Below are 18,830 nucleotides of genomic sequence, written 5' to 3' on the forward strand. Positions count from 1 at the left end.
CCCTGGGAAAGTTACAGAGGTCTGGGTGAAGTATTGAGTGTGCAAGGCTGCCATGGTAACACTTCCTGCCATGGTGAGGGCGTGTGACATCAACTAATCTGTGTCCCAGGTTGGGATGAGTCAGAAGGGATCCTTCGTGCAATATTAATCATGCAAGTGAAGAGAAAAATCAGGTAGGAATGAAACCAATGATTGTACATGAGTGGAACACCTACAGGAATTAACCCAGTCTATTGCAAGTTTGCTCCACCATTTGTATTAATCTTGGTTGTTCCCTCAGCATTCAGAAGGATGGGTAAATAATGAGAGCCATCTCCATCCCAATTCTCCATCCCAAGAGGAATAAAAACATGCTGATCTGAATTTCCTGGAGTCTTTTTGAAGTTAAAAATAGCAAAATATAAAATATCCCCCCCCCCCTGTTTGATTTTTTTTTTTCCCCGTGAAAAGTTTGGCTGGTTCAGAAATTGCCCTTCCGTGGGACTGAAGGAAGGGCACTTCATCATTGCTTGGAAAATGGTGTCTGGCGATTGAAAATAACTGTGGGGACACTGAGCTATGATACCATCAAGTACCATCTCTCTCTCTTTTTTCACAAGGCTAAAGTTTCCAATTAACCATATGAACCCAGCACAGATCTTCTTTACTCATTAAACAGATTATCTTCTAGGAGTAGAAGGGGGGGCAGTTTGCTCCTAAGTTACAGAGAAGCTCAGATACAGCATGTCATCACTCAGTTTTTACATAGCTGTTCCATGAACGTTTTCGGTTGATGTTGCCTTGATATCTTGGTGCAAGAATACACAAAGCACTGTGGAGGTTAAGGCTGCAGTGAACGTTCAGGAGGAAAATGCTGGATGGTGTGGTTGTGGTTGTTTATGGACTAAATCGACCTCATGGACCATAGCTTACCAGAACCCCCATTCTCTAGTGTCTCCTGGAGTTTGTCCAAATTCAGTTCATTGCATCAATGACCCTATCTAACCATCTCATCCTCCCCTTCTCCTTTTGCCTTCCATCTTTCCCAACATCTAGGTCTTCTCCAAGGAGTCATCTCTTCTCATTGTTCTGACCAAGGCTTCCTGAGACCATAATTAAGCACACACTTAGTCCAAACAACTCTCTTTTTATTTCAATGCTGGGATTTATGTTCATTCTCAGCCTGTAATGAGTCCCAAACAGTCCCTCGAGATAAGCACCCACCTTTCTCTCCTTTGAATTGCTGCCAACAACTAAAATGCCAAATCAACTGTAAAAAGCCAACCAGAGTACAAAGTCCACACAGAGCTTCAAGGTTAACAGAGCAAACAAAGTTGCTTCCTGCAAAGGTCCCTGTTCCTTTGTTCGTCCTTTATGTCTTATGGGAGGGACCTCCAAGCCTTATTCCTGAGTTGCCCCTTTTGTCTTAACTGTTCTTGCCTTCTGACAGTTCTGCACACACGCACACTGGGAACAGGCTTCTCTTGTTCATCTGCCTTGCTGCTGTCAGATTCTGGAGGCTCCGGAGTCAGCACATAACTCCCAGATGGCCCTGGTCCCATCTCTGTATTGGATGCAGGACCCTCATCCAAGTCCTCCCCAGACTCCCAGACTGTCCCATGTTCTTCCCCACTGTCCAACTCTGCTGCTGTCTCCACACGCTGCCAGCAGACCAGAACACTCATTAGGTGGCCCAAATATTTGAGCTTCAGCTTCAGGATCTATCCTTCCAAAGAACAGTCAAGGTTGTAGATGGGTGTTAACCTCATATGTTGGAGAGATTCCTCTTTTCAAACTTAACAGTGAATGATTCCCTTCCTTGAACTTGATCGAAGAGGTTGTCCTTAAAACTGATATGGACACTCTTCTAGCAGTGTCCCCATCCCTATTGTAATTGTCTCTATCCACTTTGCTGCTGGTCTTCTTTTTTTTCCTTCCACCTTTCCCAGTCTTACAGCCTTCCCATGATGTGTCTGAAGTTAGGATATTTTCAGCTGGGTTATTTGTGCCTCGAGTAACAACTCTCCATTGATTCATTCAATGATCCATTGGTTTGTTCTCTTGGCCATCCACAGTAGTCTCAGGGGTCTTCTCCACCACCACTAACAGATCACTGAGAGTTTATTAGTGTTTTTCAACCAGGGCCACTTGAAGATGGGTGGACTTCAGAGGTGGCATTCAGCAGGTTGTGACCAGTTCTGGAGAACCAGTAGCAGAAATTTTGAGTAGTTTGGAGAACTGGCAAATCCCACCTCTGACTTGCCCCGCCCTCATCTATTCTCCACCTCCCATTGAGTCCCAGCTGATTGGCTGGGTCTTCTTTGGTTGCCCTGCACAGGAGAATGGATCTGGAAAGCAGGTTAGTGGGGTGGGGAGGAAATGGAGATTTTGCAGTATCCTTCCCCTGCCACGCCCACCAAGCCACACCATGCCAACCAAACCATGCCATGCCCACAGAACCAGTAGTAAAAAAAAATTTGAATCCCACCACTGGTGGTCTTCAACTCCCAGAATTCCCCAGCCAACCACCTGGCTGAGGAATTCTGGGAGTTGAAGTCCACCCATCTTCAAGTGACCAAGGTTGAGAAACACTGGTTTATTATATAGGAACCTTTGAATTTCTTCTTCTATTAAGTCTGGTGACTCATCTTTTGCCTTGCCTCTAGTGAAATGCAAGGCAAAACAATGATAGCAATAGCAATAGCAATAGCACTTAGACTTATATATCGCTTCACAGTGCTTTACAGCCCTCTCTAAGCGGATTACAGAGTCAGTCTATTGGCCTCAACAATCTGGGTCCTCATTTTACCCACCTTGGAAGGATGGAAGGCTGAGTCAACCTTGAGCCTGGTGGGATTTGAACTGTCAAACTGCAGGCAGCTGGCAGACAGCAGAAGTAGCCTGCAGTACTACACTCTAACCACTGTGCCACCGTGGCTCATGATAGCCAAACATCTTTTAAAAATTATTACATTTTTTTAAAAAAATAAGTACATGTAAATACCCCAAACCCAAAAATACAGAGAAGAAAAAAACAACTAATAAACAATATCAAGGCCTAATAAAGAAAATAAAAGGAAAACAAACACACAGAATCCATATATACATAATAATATTCTTAGAGAGTGAAGGGTCTTTGGTAGTCTCTGAGCTTGGTTGTTTTCTTGCAGACTTTTCATTACCCAAACTTGGTAACCCTTTATTGATGCTTAGATGGTTAAATGGTACGTGAGAATCTTGGACAAGTTATCTTCTTAGCCTATTCATTTTTCTAAAGGGGAAGCGTGTGGCACTGTTTGAGAAGTGGAAATCCTTTTTTCACCTAATCTTGCTTTATTATTTGATTAATTAAGCCATTCAGCAAGCAAAGAAGATCATGAGAGCTTTTAATGCTGCAATCTCTATGTTTTTGGAGAGTTGGGGCAGGTGGGACAAATGGATCTTTTTCAGATGCATTTATATTCAACATTTGTCAAAGGATCTAAATAAACAGAGTTAATAAACAAATACAAAGCTATTATCTCAGCCAGCTGAACTTTAATCCCTCTATCTATAGAAAGAAGCATTTCCCTTAGTGCAAATTTTCTCAAATGGAGTTTGGAAAGAGGGATCGTTGGTATTTATTTATTTAGTTTAGTTTGTCAAGCATGTATAAGAAAACAAGTATGAACATAACGTATAAGCTGGTATAAGTATCGTATATCCGTATATCCATATGAATGCGTACGAATAAATGGGAACAGTGGGACAGGGATGGTAGGTGTTATGATATGTACAGAATGCACATGGAAACGTTTATGAGAGTAGTTATGAATAATTATTCAGCCACACACAGATACACTAAATTGAGTTAAAGTTTATTTTAAGAAATAGCACAGTCCAATAAACAGTCCAGGTCATATACGTTTTACAGTCGAAAGAATATCCAATTAAAAAGTCTTCTTACCGGTTCCCTTTGTCATTTACAGTAAACAAAAATATCAAAGTATAAGCACAGCGTAAATACAACAGAGAACCTTAGATAGCAACAGAATGTCAGAGAGACAGAATGTCAGAGAGACAGAATATCAGAGATCTCTAGCTCCCTCTTATGGTAATTTGCAATATAATCAACCAATCGGAATATAGTATAAATCAATACAGTGATTTTGTCTTAAAGCTGCAAACATACATTGTTGGTTTATATATTACCAACCCAACTAATTGGTGGACAGATTCCTAACAGTAGGCGTGCTGGTGCGCTTATGCACGCCCCCTTACAGAACTCTTAGGAATGGAGTGAGGTCCACGGTAGACAGTTTAAGATTAAAATTTTGAGGGTTTGAGGATGTAACAACAAAGTCAAGTAGTGAGTCCCAGGCATTGACCACTCTGTTGCTGAAGTCGTATTTTCTGCAATCGTGTTTGGTGTAGTTTTACCTTGAGTTTGTATCTATTGTTTGCCTGTATATTATTCCGATTGAAGCTGAAGTAGTCATCGACAGGTAGGAAATTGTAGCAGACAATTTTGTGTACTAAGCTTAAGTATTCTTTGAGCTTCGTTGTTTTCTTGCAGGTGTTTCGTCACCTATAAGTAAGCATCTGCAAGAAAACAACCAAGCTCAGAGAGCCCCAACGTCCCTTCATTTGAACTCTGAGCTAGAAATATTCTCCTTTATTGGAGTTTGGAGCACTTGGAACTAAGGGAGATAGATGAGGATGGACCAAGAAATGACTATTGTGTGCAGAGGTGCGACTTAACCGGTGTAACAACTGGTTTGGTGAGCGTGCATGAAACGCACATTTTGTGCCTGCACAGAACATTTGCTCCAGCAATCCCTGTGTGTTAAACAGCTGACGCGTGTCAATCCGCTATGCCACACGAATCAGCTGAACTTGAAAAACAGGATATAAAGTACAGCCTAGAGCCCGGGCGGGCAGGTGGGCCTAACAGGTGATTGTCGGAGCAAACCAAACCTGTTCGCTCCCAGCTGAACCTCAGAGCTACCGAACCGGGCCGAACCAGTAGAATCCCACCCATGATTGTGTGGCACAACCGGCTTTTAAGTTGCAAGAGGAGGAACTAGCTTGATGATGGAGGAATGCTACAGTCTCCAGTTTATCAAGAGGTGGTGTGAAGTCACACCCTAATTAGTTAACACAGTGGACTCCTTGAAGAGACCGAGAAAATCCTGAGTCTTGGTTTTCTCATTCAAAAATTGGGAAAAATTCTAAGGGCTGCTTGGACAGCTGTGGCTATAGTCGAAATATTTTTGACTGCCACAAAGAGGAGGGGGCCAAGGTATTCTCCAAAGCACCTGAAAGCCAGACAAGGAATAATGGATGGAAACTGATCAAGGAGAGATTCAACCTGGAAATAAGGAGGAATTCCCTGACAGTGAGAACAATCCACCCGTGGAACAGAAGTTGCCTTCAGAAGTTGTGGGAGCTTCATCACTGGAGGCTTTCAAGATGAGATTGGACTGCCAGAAATGGTGTAGGGCAGTGATGGCGAACCTTTTTGTTGTGGTGTGCCGAAAGCGCGTGCGTGCCAGCACCCACAATGCAATGCACCCCAACTCCCTGTGCATGTGTGCACAACACCCCCACCCCACCCTCTTACCTTCACTGCACATGTGCGCATCTCCCAGCTGATTTCCGCCCCGTTTGAGGCCATTTTCGCCCTCCCAGGAAGCCAAAAAACAGGCCTTTCGGAAATACCAGAAGTCCCCGTTTTCAGCCTCGGGAGCCCGGGGGAGGATTTTTCACCCTCCTGGAGGCTCGAGGAAAGCCTTTAGAGCCTCTGAAGGCTGAAAATAGGCCCGTTTTGGCACTTCCGGTATTTCTGGAAGGCCTGTTTTTCAGCCTCCTGAGGCTGCAGAGGCTTCCCTCGAGCCTCCCAGAGGATGAAAAAGGCCTCAAGTGGGCCGAAAATTAGCTGGGAGGCGCATGCATGTGCAGTGCAAATAAGTTTGGCTGGGGATCAGGTGCCCACACAAATGGCTCTGCTTGCCACCTGTGGCACACGTGCCCTAGGTTTGCCATCATGGGTTTAGGGTTTCCTGCTTGGGCGGGAGGGATTGGACTAGATGACCTACAAGGTCCCTTCCAACCTGTTTATCTGTTATCTGATAATCTGTTAATTTCAATCGGAAAAAGAGCTGGAAGGGACTTTGGAGGTCTAACCACCACCACCCTTCTCAACCAGGAAGCCCTATATAATTTGAGACAAGTGGGGAAAAAAATAACAGACAGATAGAAAAGATATAGAAAAAAAACAAAAACCCTGCGGTCAAAGCCTGTGACTCATCCTACTGGATTTGGAGGAGCGGTTGTGACCCTGTTGGGAGATTCTGTCATTGTGATAAGCTGGACAGATGGCTGAGAAGGCTTTGTGAAAAATTATGCAGTTGTCACCATAATCACCCCCGGCCTAACGCACTCTCTTGATATTTGGAGCAAGTACGGATGGAGCCGATCGTAATGTTCAGCTGACCTTGTGTGCTTGAGAGGACCTCTGGAGAAATTTTGAGGAGTTAGCTAGCCAGGAGAGGGAAAGGATGGGAATAATTAGGACTGCAGAAAAAACAACAACCTGTATACTGCATACTGTATACTACATGAGCCAAAAAGAGGGCTGTGAAAATATTTACAGACCCCTCGTATCTCGGACATAAACTGTTTCAACTTCTTCCCTCAAAATGAAGCTACTCTCAAAATGACACCAGAACAACCAGACATCAGAATAGTTTCCCGCCTCCCCCACCCGAATGTCATCACTCTTCTAAACAAATAATTCCCTCAACACTATTCAATTATCTACTAAGTCTGATTACTACTAATCTTCCCATCCTTCCTTTCATCCATCCCCTCCCACTTGTGACTGTATGACTGTAATGTTGTCGCTTGTGTCCTTACAATTTTTTAATCAACTGTTTCCTAGTATGATTTGATTGCTTATTGTATCCTATGACTATTATTAAGTGTGGTACCTGATGATTCTTGACTCTTGACAAATGTATCTTTTCTTTTATGTACACTGAGAGCATTTGCACCAAGACAAATTCCTTGTGTGTCCAATCACACTTGGCCAATAAAGAATTTCTATTCTATTCTATTCTATTCTATTCTATTCTATTCTATTCTATTCTATTCTATTCTATTCTATTCTATTCTATTCTATTCCATTCCATTCCATTCCATTCCATATATTCTATTCTATTCTATTCTATTCTATTCTATTCTATTCTATTCTATTCTATTCTATTCCATTCTATTCCATTCCATTCCATGTTTTCTTTTCTTTTCTTTTCTTTTCTTTTCTTTTCTTTTCTTTTCTTTTCTTTTCTTTTCTTTTCTTTTCTTTTCTTTTCTTTTCTTTTCTGTTCTGTTCTGTTCTGTTCTGTTCCATTCCATTCAAAGGTAGGCCATCTTCTCTGCAGAAGGAAGAAAGATTGAGTGGACAAATTTCTGAGAGATGAGCTTTTTAGAAAAGTGTTTACCATAAGATATACAGGTAGTCCTCAACTTATGACCACAACTGAGCCCAAAATTTCTATTGGAAAGAGAGGCAGTTGTTAAGTGAAATTTGTCCCATTTTATGAGCTTTCTTACCACGATTGTTTAGGGAATCCTGCAGATCCACTTAACAATTGTGTTATTAACTTAACAGCTGCAAAAGGGGATCACGTGACCTCCCAGGACAGAGTAATCATCATAAATATGAATCAGTTGCCAAGCATCTGAATTTTGATTATGTGAGGATGAGGAAGCTGTAATGGGAAGGGGAGGGAAGGGGATGAGAGGGGAGGGAAAGGAAAGGGGGGAATTAAAGGAAAGGAAAAAGGAAAGGAAAAGGAAGGAAAGGAAAGGAAAGGAAAGGAAAGAAAAAGGAAAGGAAAGGAAAAGGAAAGGAGGAAAGGAAAGGAAAGGAAAGGGAAGAAGGAGAAAGAAAGGAGGAAAGGAAAGGAAAGGAAAGGAGAATGGGAAAGGAAAGGAAGAAAGGAAAGGAAAGGAAAGGGAAAGGAAAGGAGAGAAGGAGAATGGGAGGAAAGGAAGGAAGAAAGAATGGAGGAAGAAGGAAAGGAAAGGAAAAAGGAAAGGAAAAAGGAAAGGAAAGGAAAGGAAAGGAAAGGAAAGGGAAGGAGAATGGGGGAAAGGAAAGGAAAGGAAAGGAGGAAGAAGGAGAATGGGAGGAAAGGAAAGGAAAGGAGAAGAAGGAGAATGGGAGCAAAGGAAAGAAGAGGAGAGGAAAGGAAAGGAAAGGAAGGAAAAGGAAAGGAAAGGAAAGGAAAGGAAAGGAAAGGAAGAGAGGAGAATGGGAGGAAAGGAAAGGAAAGGAAGAAGGAAAATGGGAGGAAAGGAAAGGAAAGGAAGAAGGAGGGAATGGGAGGAAAGGAAAGGAAAGGAAAGGAGATGGGAAGGGAAAGGAAAGGAAGGAAAGGAGAAAGGAAAGGAAAGGAAGAAGAGAATGGGAAGAAGGAAAGGAGAGGAAAGGAAAAGGAAAAGGAAAGGAAAGGAAAGGAAAGGAAAGGAAAGGAAGAAGGAGAAGGAGAATGGGAGGAAAGGGAAAGGAAAGGAAGAAGGAGAATGGGAGCAAAGGAAAGGAAAGGAAAGGAAAGGAGGAAAGGAAAGGGACGGAAAGGAAAGGAAAGGAAAGGAAAGGGACGGAAAGGAAAGGAAAGGAAAGGAAAGGAAAGGAAAGGAAAGGAAAGGAAAGGAAAGGAAAGGAGATTTAGAGAGAATTGGGATCAGATTTCTGGGTCCAGCATGGGAAGGATTCATTTCTGCTAGCTTCCCAATATATAAGCCTTGAACTCCAAATTGGTCTTTGCTTTTTCAGACAAAAATGGTACAAATAAAAATTGAGGGGGGAGGGAAAGGCAAATGGGAGCCTACTTGGGTTATTTTTCCTTGGCTGTGATCCCCACCCCCAATTTTGGAATGATAATTGAGTCAATTGCAGGGGAAATCATTTGCTTGGGGCTGTTGTCTCTGTTAACCTTCTTCACCCTGCTTCTTCCGGGACTTGATTGCAAAAGGGCACCAGGTTAATGAGTTCCAGCATCCTGAAGTGTATCCATGTAAATTCCTAAGGCTTGCTTGACCTTTAGGGCATTGGCATACCTGCCCGGAGCCAAAATGGAGTTTTAATACCCATTTTAAACCAAACTCCTTGCATGACATCCACAGAGGTAGGAGGGAAAATGGAATTTTCTATGGATTAAATAGATTAGCAAGAGGGAACCTTCTTCACCAGCAGAGCAGGCTCATGTCTAGGAAACTGAGGACACCATTGGTCACTTTCAAACAGGAGAGAAGGGAAAAAGTAGCAACAAAAGAAAGGAAGAAGAAGAAGGAAGGAAGGGAAGATACGGCAGAAAGGAAAAAGTGAAGAAAGAGTGAGACGTTGGGAAAAGTGCAGAGAAGAGCAACTAAGATGATTAAAGGCCTGGAGACTAAAACATATGAAGAACAGTTGTAGGATTTGGGTTTGGAGAAAAGACGGACTAGGGGGGACAGGACAGCAGTGTTTTGAAGGACCACCACGAAGAAGAGGAGGTCAGTTGATTGTACCAGAAGGCAAGACGCGAAGCAATGGATGGAAACGAACCAAGGAGAGAAGCAACCTAGAATTAAGGAGAAACTTCCTAATAGTGAGAACAATTAACCGGTAGAACAGCTCGCCTCCAGAAGTTGTGGGTGCTCCATCACTGGAGGTTTTAAAGAAGAGACTGGATAACTGTTTGTCTGAAACGGTCTGGGGTCTCCTGCTTGAGCAGGGGGTTGGACTCGAAAGACCTCCAAGGTCCCTTCCAGCTCTACCGGTTCTGTGGGCGTGGCTTGATGCACACGCGCTTCGCATGCACACAGAGGGTTTGATACTGACCTTTTCCTACAATCTTGCATGCTCCCTGTATCTTCAACAGCTGACGCACTTGGCAATCGGCTGTGCCACACGAAGCAGCTGAGGGTCAAAACCAGGAAATAAAGGTCAGAATGGAGCTGGGGCAGGCGGATGGCTGGACCCAGCAGCTGATCATAGGAGCAAACTGGTTCGCTCACAGATGATCCTTGGAGCTACTGGTGTGGCCGAATTGAGCCAAACCGGGAGAATACCACCACTGTTTCGGGTGGGGGGGCAGGATTTTCACTCCTATGCTATCGGAGCCTGTGCCCCTTTTTAAGCATTGGAGAGAGGGAGAGGAAGAGATTTTGCCTCAGGGAAATGAGCCTTAAATAGAGATTAATTGCCATTCTTCTCTCCTTTACATCTCACTGGGGAATGGAAGTTGGCTGAGGCTGTCATCTTGAATTTTTTTGACCCCAACCCTCTTGCATCTCATTTCCCTTTCTTTCTTTTTCTTTCTTTCTTTCTTTCTTTCTTTCTTTCTTTCTTTCTTTCTTTCTTTCTTTCTTTCTTTCTTTCTTTCTTTTTCTCTCTCTCCTCTCTTTCTTTCTTTCTCTTTCTTTCTTTCTTTCTTTCTTTCTTTCTTTCTTTCTTTCTTTCTTTCTTTCTTTCTTTCTTTCTTTTTTCTTCCCTTGTTTCTTCCCCCTCTCTTTCCTCCCTTCCTTCCTTCCTTCCTTCCTTCCTTCCTTCCTTCCTTCCTTCCTTCCTTCCTTCCTTCCTTCTTTCTTTCTTTCTTTCTTTCTTTCTTTCTTTCTTTCTTTCTTTCTTTCTTTTTGTTCCTTTTGGCAAGCTTCTGTTAACTTGACTTCTTATTAAACAGTTATGTCCCCTGGGATGCCCTATGGAGTCGATATGCCCAGGTTTGTTTATAGTCTCTTAACTCAGCACAAGTGCCCAGTGAAATTTGGCCCCAGGCCATAGCATGTGGCTTTCTTGACAACTCTCAGAGAGGCTTCTCTGGGAGGTAATGGGGACATTTCTTGGCTCTTGCCCAAGCAGAGAAACACAGCAATTTTCTAATGCCCAGGATCCATTGCTGTATATCTTAAAATTCTCATGCATCTTCAACCAGGAGCCCCTCTAAAGCCTTTTAGGGCAACTAGATATCTTGGAGTAAGCAAGGAAAGAAACGTAGGCCAAAAACTCGGATCTGGTTTATGAACTCGGGTGGATTTGCTTTGCTTGTCAATTTGGGGCCACCAGATAATTTCCTGTCAGACGCAAATGGCCAGGAGCATTCACTGAGTTCAAAGCACAGAAGAGTTTATTCTTGCCACCTATACATAGGGGTGGCCTTCAAAAAATTTAGCAACCAGTTCTCTGCCCGGTTGCTGGATGGGGGCGGCCTAGTCGGCCTCCTGCACCATGGCAGGTGGGGCAACTTTGTCTTCCCCGGGCTCCGGAGGCTTTCCTTGAGCCTCCGGGAGGATGAAAACAGCCTCCCTGGGCTTCGGAGGCCCTCTGGAGGTGGAAAATGGACCCATTTCTGGCCTTCCAGAACCTCCAGGTGGCCTGCTTTTCACCCTCCCCGAGCCTCTACATGGCCCTGCACTTACCTGGGATCCAAAACGGGCCATGTGGAGACTCCTGGGAGGAAGGGTGTGGAGTGGGCAGGTCCAGCCAGTTGTTCCAACTACCAGTTCGGCAAACCAGATTTTCAAATTAACCTCCGGTTCGCCCGAACCAGTGCGAACTTGGTAGCAGCCCACCCCTGCCTACACACAAGAATTTAATCCAGGGTTTTCAAACTTGGCAATTTTAAGACTTGTGGACTTCAACTCCTCTTCCCAGCTATGCTGGCTGGGGAATTCTGGGGATTGAAGTCCACAAGTCTTAAAATTGCCAAGTTTGAAGACCGCTGATCCAGTCAACTAATGATCAGTGTTGAATTGGCACTAGAGAATAGTCAACAGAATTCATGGGGGGAGGTGGGGGGAGGCTAGACTTGGGCCTTTTGTGGTAATGCAAGGACTCCAAACCTATGACACATTTAACAGCACGTTCTAGCTCAGTCTGCTCTTCCATTTTCCCACCTCAAAGAAGAATTTCTGAGTTTGTCTGCACCCTGATATGGATGTTGCAGTTCAAAGTGAGACTTGTGCTAAACAGATTGTAGGTCCTGATTCTGTAGATCCCACCGGATCAGAATGTCTGGGTGCAGATGCAGCCAATCTGTCTTCTCTGAGGATTGGTGGACTCCACCAGCAGAACATTCTTACTGACTCCATATCAGGTTTTTCAAATCATGAATAGGGCATTGATTAATCGAAGTAATATTTTGAGGCAAAAGAAATTTGGACGAAAATACCCACCTGGTTAGAAAAAATGATAAAGCAACTATAGATTTAAAACCAGAAATATTTTTGTTAGGTATGATACCAGAAAAACTATAATAAAGGGAATACACAATATTGGGAAAATGAAGACACCCCCAGAGAGGAGAAAATAATTAAAAAGATATTAGACTGTGTAGAGATAGATAGACTGACACTAAAATTAAAGGAAAAGGAAGAAACAGAATGTTGTTTTTTTTTAACATGGGATGTATTTTATCAGTGGCTAGAAAATAGAAGTAGAAATTAAAGGATAAAAGATTACTTCTAGGTACAAGTTATAAGGTATAAGATTATGATTATATGTTGTTACTATCATTAGTAGCAACAGTTGTTACTATCATTATTATTATTATTAACAATATTATCAGTATCATTGCTATTAATATTGGATTGTATAAATAAAATAATCCAGACAATGCAATGTTCACTAAGCACTTATGTTGATTAAGATAAAAAATATAATAATAATAATAATATTTTTTTTAAAAGTCGTATTTTGAGATCCCGACTCTTCTTTATTTTTATTCCTCAGATTTTCCTTTATCTTCCTCGTCTATTCTCCATAAAAAAGCCATCAGGACCTCAGTGTCAAAGGAAAGCAAGAAATACCTCACTGTCCCTCAAGGCCACCCCTTTATGCATGTTGACCAAGTCAACGGGATATCAGAACCAACGAAACACAGGAAAACCTGCAAAACATCTGTAAGTAATATATGATGACCACCAAGAGATTTAAACTTCTCTGAAATCTGTCTAGTATAACAGTTATGAATGAGAAAATTCCAGTTTTTTTAAAACAAAGGCAATTACAAAATACACATATCCTATTATGAATAAGAAGTTGCTTAACGATTGTTAGTCCTGTTTGGTTGGATTAGTGCCTGGACTACCACTGATGGTGTTACCTAGTTTGGGTAATAAAACATCTGCAAGTAAACCTCCAAGTTCAGAGAGCACCAAGGACCTTTCAGGTGATTCTTACTGTGCCAAAATATTGTGCCTATTGCTCTTTTCATCCCTATAGAAGTTTAGAATAGAAATAGAAATAATAGAAATAGAACAGAATAGAACAGAATAGAACAACAGAACATAATAGATAATAGGGAAAGGTAGGGTAGGGTAGGGTAAGGTAGGGTAGAATAGAATAGAATAGAATAGAATAGAATAGAATAGAATAGAATAGAATAGAATAGAATAGAATAGAATTCTTTATTGGCCAAGTATGATTGGACACACAAGGAATTTGTCTTCGGTGCATAAGCTCTCAGTATACATAAAAATACATTCATGATGAATCATAAGATACAACACTTAGTGATAGTCATAGAATACTAAATAAGCAATCAAAATCATACTAGGAAACTAAATAACATAATATAAATCATAAAGATAAAAGCAAAAAGGTTATAGTCATAAGTAGAAAGGGAGATAGATAATAGGAAGGATGAGAAGTATAATAGTAATACAGTCTTAGTAAATAGTTTGACAGTGTTGTGGGAATTATTTGTTTAGCAGAGTGATGGCATGTGGGGGGAAAACTGTCTTTGTATCTAGTTGTTCCAATGTGCAATGCTCTATAACGTCAGAGGTTGACACAATTTATGTCCAGGATGTGAGGGGTCTGTAGATATTTTTTGTAGATAAGTTTGTGGAATCATGGCAGCAGCATCTACCTAGAGGAATATAGGGAGTTTTCACCCTGCTTGTTTAAGGGTGTGACAGTCTCTGGTTTATGAAGAATTGATGTATAATTTGAAAAAAAAAGAGGGTAAGAATACATCTCTCCTTTCTGAAGGCTTCCTATGCCTTCAGGATCACGCCTCACTCTTAAATTGGGTGTATGATTTCTGTATCAAAAAGGAGGCACTTTTTATTCTTATTAAAAATGTATATTTTGAAAAGTGATGCCTCTTTCTGTAAGTAGCAAAGCATAACTATTGGTTTGCACACCAAAGTTATTATGGAAGGAACTACGATAAGTGCAAGAAGCTGTTACATGCTTGATGGCTTGTATTTTAGATCTGTGCTCTAATTATGTGATCCATTATAAGTTAAAAAGGACAACCTTTGGTTTAAAATGCTTCCTATCCCCATTCTGCTCCAAATGCCACAGAAATAACAATTTCAGATGGCTCTTTCGAATTCCATGCACTGTAATCTCTATAGGTAATCTGGATTAGGCCCCTTCTCATTCTGTTTAACCTGCTTGAACAGGGAGCTGGATTAGAAGATCAGCAAGGTCCCTTCCACCGTTGTTATTCTGTTAGATCTTCAATCTTATATTTTGAGCTTGCGCTGAACTTGACCATCTAGGTAAAAGTCTGTAGTAGAAATTCTCAGTCATTCAGGTCATGGTTGTCCCAAAGGTGCTTTTTCAGGAGGCAGCTGGACTTCCTTGTTTTTTTTTCTTTTGAAGATGTTTAACATCTCACCCAAGAAGCTTCTTCAGGTCTTCTATTCCCCATTATCCTGCCAGAGCTGAAGAAGCTTCTTGGATGAGAAATGAAACGTCTTCAAAAGAAAAAGAAAAAACAAGAAAGTCCAGTTGCCTCCTAAAAAAAAGCATCTTTGGGTTGACCACCTGGGGTTTGGTCACCCATATCTTTACTGTCAACTTCATATCTTAGGTTAATATGAACACACTTTGTTTCTTTCTAATTAAAAAGATGTAGGCAACTAAATATCATGACTAGCTATTAGACGAAAAGCTACTGATGTTTCTGATTTAACAACATCTGGAAGAGGGCAGTTTACTCAATGGCTACATCTCACAAAGTCTTCCAATGAGATGTTTAGGTTTAAAATATTGCAACCATGGTCAACTTATATTCAAAAACAATGGATAAATAAGAATTAAGAACTTCGACTGGCCTGGTAGCAGTGTTCCAATATCTAAGGGTTTGCCACAATTAGAGGGGATCAACCAATTCTCCAAAGCACCTGAAGGCAGAATAAGTAATGGATGGGATCGTATCAAGGAATTGGAACAATTGGAACAATTAATCAATGGAATGGCTTGCCTCCAGAAGTTGTATGTGCTCCATCACGGGAGGTTTTTAAGAAGCGATTGGATAGTCATTTATCAGAATTGGTAGAGGGTTTCCTGCTTGATCAGTGGATTGGACTAGAACAGGGGTTGCCAACCTTTTGGACCTCAGGGACCACCAAACTCATAATTTTAAATCCCGCGGACCAAGAGACCCTGGGAAAATCCCCCAAAAGGTCTGCAGGAAAATCACCCACACCATCTTTCTATCGATCAATCATTCTTTATTTGGGATTGCAGGATACCGCTCCAGCTCCATTCTCAGAGGGAGAGAGAGAGATAGAGAGAGAGAGAGAGAGAGAGAGAGAGAGAGAGAGAGAGAGAGAGAGAGAGAGAGACTTGGTTTCATGCAAGGAAAGCAGCAGAAGCAGCAGAAGCCTTTCTTTCTCTCCCCCAAACTCCTCCAGAAATGAGTCTTTGCCAGCGCAGCCTCTTGGAGCAGGAGGCCTTGCAGTTGCCCCACACACCTCGCCTGGCCACTGGGCTGCTTCTTTCCGCTTCTTTCTTCTTCTGCTTTTGGCTGCATACAAGGAAAGCAGCAAAAGTCTTTCTTTCTCTCCCCCAAACTCCACCAGGAATGTTGCTATTAACATTTTTATTGAGTTATAAAGTAATGTAAAATACAAAATACAAAGTAAATAGGAAGGGGAGGGAAAGGGGAAGGAGAGCTGAGGGAAGATAAGAAAAAAGAAAATAAAAAGAAGTATTGACTTCCCACTCTCTCTGTTGCAGTAAAACAAGGCATTCACATCAAATCACAACTTTTTGCTTTTTCATAATAATAGGAACAAGCCATTTCTATAAAGATCTATCAATCTAATCTGTAAAACCCAAAGTCAGAGTTTCATTCTTCTCCACATCAAGCACGGAGTTCAGAAGTGGTTTCCATGTGGAAACAAAAGTACTTATGTTTCTTTTCTTTAATCAAAATAGTCAATTTTGGCCATTTTGGCCAACTCCATCAACTTCTGCAACCATTCATCCAAGGTAGGAATGGAAGTATCCTTCCATTTTTGTGCATGCATTTTGTGTCTTGCTGTGGTCAAAATATATAATAACAACGTTCCAAATTTTTTTCTCTGGTTCTTTTTCCATTAAACCCAAAAGACTTCTCCAGCATTATCAATCTATGTCATGCCCCTGTAGGAATCTGATTCGGAGGGGGAGGCCGAACAGCTGACAGGGAATGGGAGTGTGGCTCCATTGGCTGTGGAAAAATCTGGGGAAGGGCAAAGTCTGGCTGGGCAGAGCAGGGAAAAGGTAGAACAAGGGAGAGGGAATTCAGAGGAAGACCCAGGCTCACCCCCTCTTCATCCTATGGCACGCAGAGAGGAACGGAGAAGGGAGCAATATGAGTTGCGTGGCTTATGGGGGAGGAAAGGGCCCTGATTCCCTTCATTAGCTGCAGCTGGTAACATGGTGTTTAAAAAGGGAAGCTGTGCACAGCAAGCTGTTGGGAGCAAAGCGTGAATTTATCTGGTATCGTTGTGGCTTATCTGTGTTCCTGGCGTCTTCCTAACTGTGTGAGTTTTGCCATGCTTTCAAGGCTGAAAGTCCTTTTCCTGCCCTGTCAAGTTAATTACTTCAGCTTGGTTTGTTTGGATTTTTAGTTACAGTTTGTATGTACCTTGTTTTGGACTGACTTTTCTGCAGTCAAAGGCTGTTCCTGGGAGAGATTTTCTCCAGCCAGAAGGTCACCTGGACATTGGGGGCAAAGCTGGAGATAATAAAGGGACTCTTCCTGCTTATTTGACTGTGTTGCCTTTGTGCCACGCCCCGGGTTATTACAATCTATGACTTTTCCACCTCAGTTACCCTGAAACAATAAAAAATGAGTCGTGCTGTCACAAAATAGATGCCTTCTTAGCAGGACTTACTCATTGTGCTAACGCCCACTGTGGGATTTAGCAGACAGAAGTTCCATGGAGCCTTTTTTCCAATAAGGATTCCAGAGCTACCATCCCATCCTTCATTATCCTAATCTCCGTCGAGTCTGGGCCTGGTCCTTTTCTGCAGGCTCAACACAAGCATCTCTTCAGACTCTGAAAGTTTCTCTCTCTCTGTGGTTGCACCTGCTTCTTGCTCCCTGGAGTTACTATGGCGACCTCTCCGATGATGGCAGCTCCTGGAATGAATCCACCGGGGAGCCCGAGAACACGAACAGCACAACAGCTTTTTCAGTAACTTCTTTGCAACCGCACTGGTTGTGTTTTTGCTCCTTGGGGTTCTCCGTGCAGCTTTCTTGTTTCAACTTCTCCTACCTAGAAAGAAAGAACGACAGCAGAGAGAGTATACCGTTCTTCTCTAGACTTGTCCGATGGATTTCCCAAGGTTTCTTCCCAGATCTGCAAGCCGGAAATGGTGACGCCAGCGGCTGGGATGTGCTCTGTCTCTCCCCACTTGGAAAGGTAGATTGGAAATTTCAGGCCAAGACTTCCCGCTCTGGCAGAAATGGAGCCAGAGAATCTGCAAGGACTGCCTGTAAGTACAACCTAGAAATGATACTACGAGGACATGTAAAAAAAAAAAAAATACCGTGAAAGATTTGACTGGCGTGAAATAAAATGCAAAATAATCTCTGCTGGTGTTAGGCACAGTTCTGTCATTAATAGACTATTGGAATTATAGAGTCTTATAGAACAACAGAGTTGGAAGGGACCTCAGAGATCTTCCAACCTCCTGCTTGAGGAGAATCTACACCATTTTAGGCAAATGGCTGTCCGGTCTCTTCTTCAAAGCCTCCAGTGATGGGGCACCTACAATTTCTGAAGGCAAATCAACAGATCAACCCAAATGTCCTTCCTTTTCTCCAATCATGAGGAAGGAGAATACATTCTGTGTGGCATGAAACCTTCAGTTCCTAACAGACCACAATTCCATGCAAATCACTGTGGTTGGTTCCAGACATTTTTTTTTCCTAGTGTGGCTTGCATTTTTTTTTTTTTTTTTTAGCAAGCATAAGAACTGGAAATTTGTTTTCTTTCTACTATCAGCACCAAATCCTTTGGTGGTTTTTTTCACTCCCGTAGTTGTGCAATCTGTACAAACTTGAACGTCGGTAGCTCCCTCATCCTGTAAATGTTTCCGTCTAAACGAAGGGTACCCCTTGATTAATTGGGTATTTTATAGTCAAATCTTGCAAGCATGGGTGGCTTTTAAAGATCCTGTTTTCTGAAAAAATGAAAAAGTGGGGAAAGGATGGAAGGCATTATAATAGTGCCTTTCAGAGTCATCGGGTACAAGCCGGGTGGCGAATAAATTTTGTAATAAATAAAATAAACAAATAACAGGATAGTGAAATTCTATCTGCTGTGAAGGGACGATAAGATAGGCTAATATTTTGTGCTTTGCACAGTTATGTAGAATTATGCAGAAACATATTGCTGGATGGAATCTTGGAGGTCTTCTGTTCAAGCAACAGACCCTATGCCATTCCAGACAATGGGTGTCCAATCTTTTCTTGAAAACATACAATAATGGAGCACCCACAAATCTGGATGGCAAAGCTGTTCTATTGATTAATAATTCTCACTGTCAGGAAGTTTTTCCTTCGTTCAGGTTGGATCTTCTTCTGGTGATC

At 42.1% G+C, this 18,830-nt stretch overlaps 1 protein-coding gene across 2 annotated transcripts in view; it reads left to right on the top strand.

Moving 5' to 3' along the window:
- ANO2 (anoctamin 2) overlaps window positions 1-18,830 on the top strand; it is a 178,184-nt gene that overhangs the window by 2,615 nt on the left and 156,739 nt on the right. The window contains exon 2 of one of the 2 annotated variants that reach the window (XM_087967719.1): window positions 12,737-12,906. In XM_087967719.1, the coding sequence (XP_087823845.1) occupies window positions 12,737-12,906 (170 nt within the window). Of the gene's footprint in view, window positions 1-12,736; window positions 12,907-17,424; window positions 17,732-18,830 lie in introns of those variants that run through there. The other variant, XM_026679288.2, reaches the window with a different exon arrangement.

This window comes from Notechis scutatus, chromosome 6, assembly GCF_049901735.1.
Source record: "Notechis scutatus isolate UNSWTSFEM ecotype Mainland chromosome 6, rNotScu1.2, whole genome shotgun sequence".
Classification (NCBI taxonomy): domain Eukaryota; kingdom Metazoa; phylum Chordata; class Lepidosauria; order Squamata; family Elapidae; genus Notechis; species Notechis scutatus.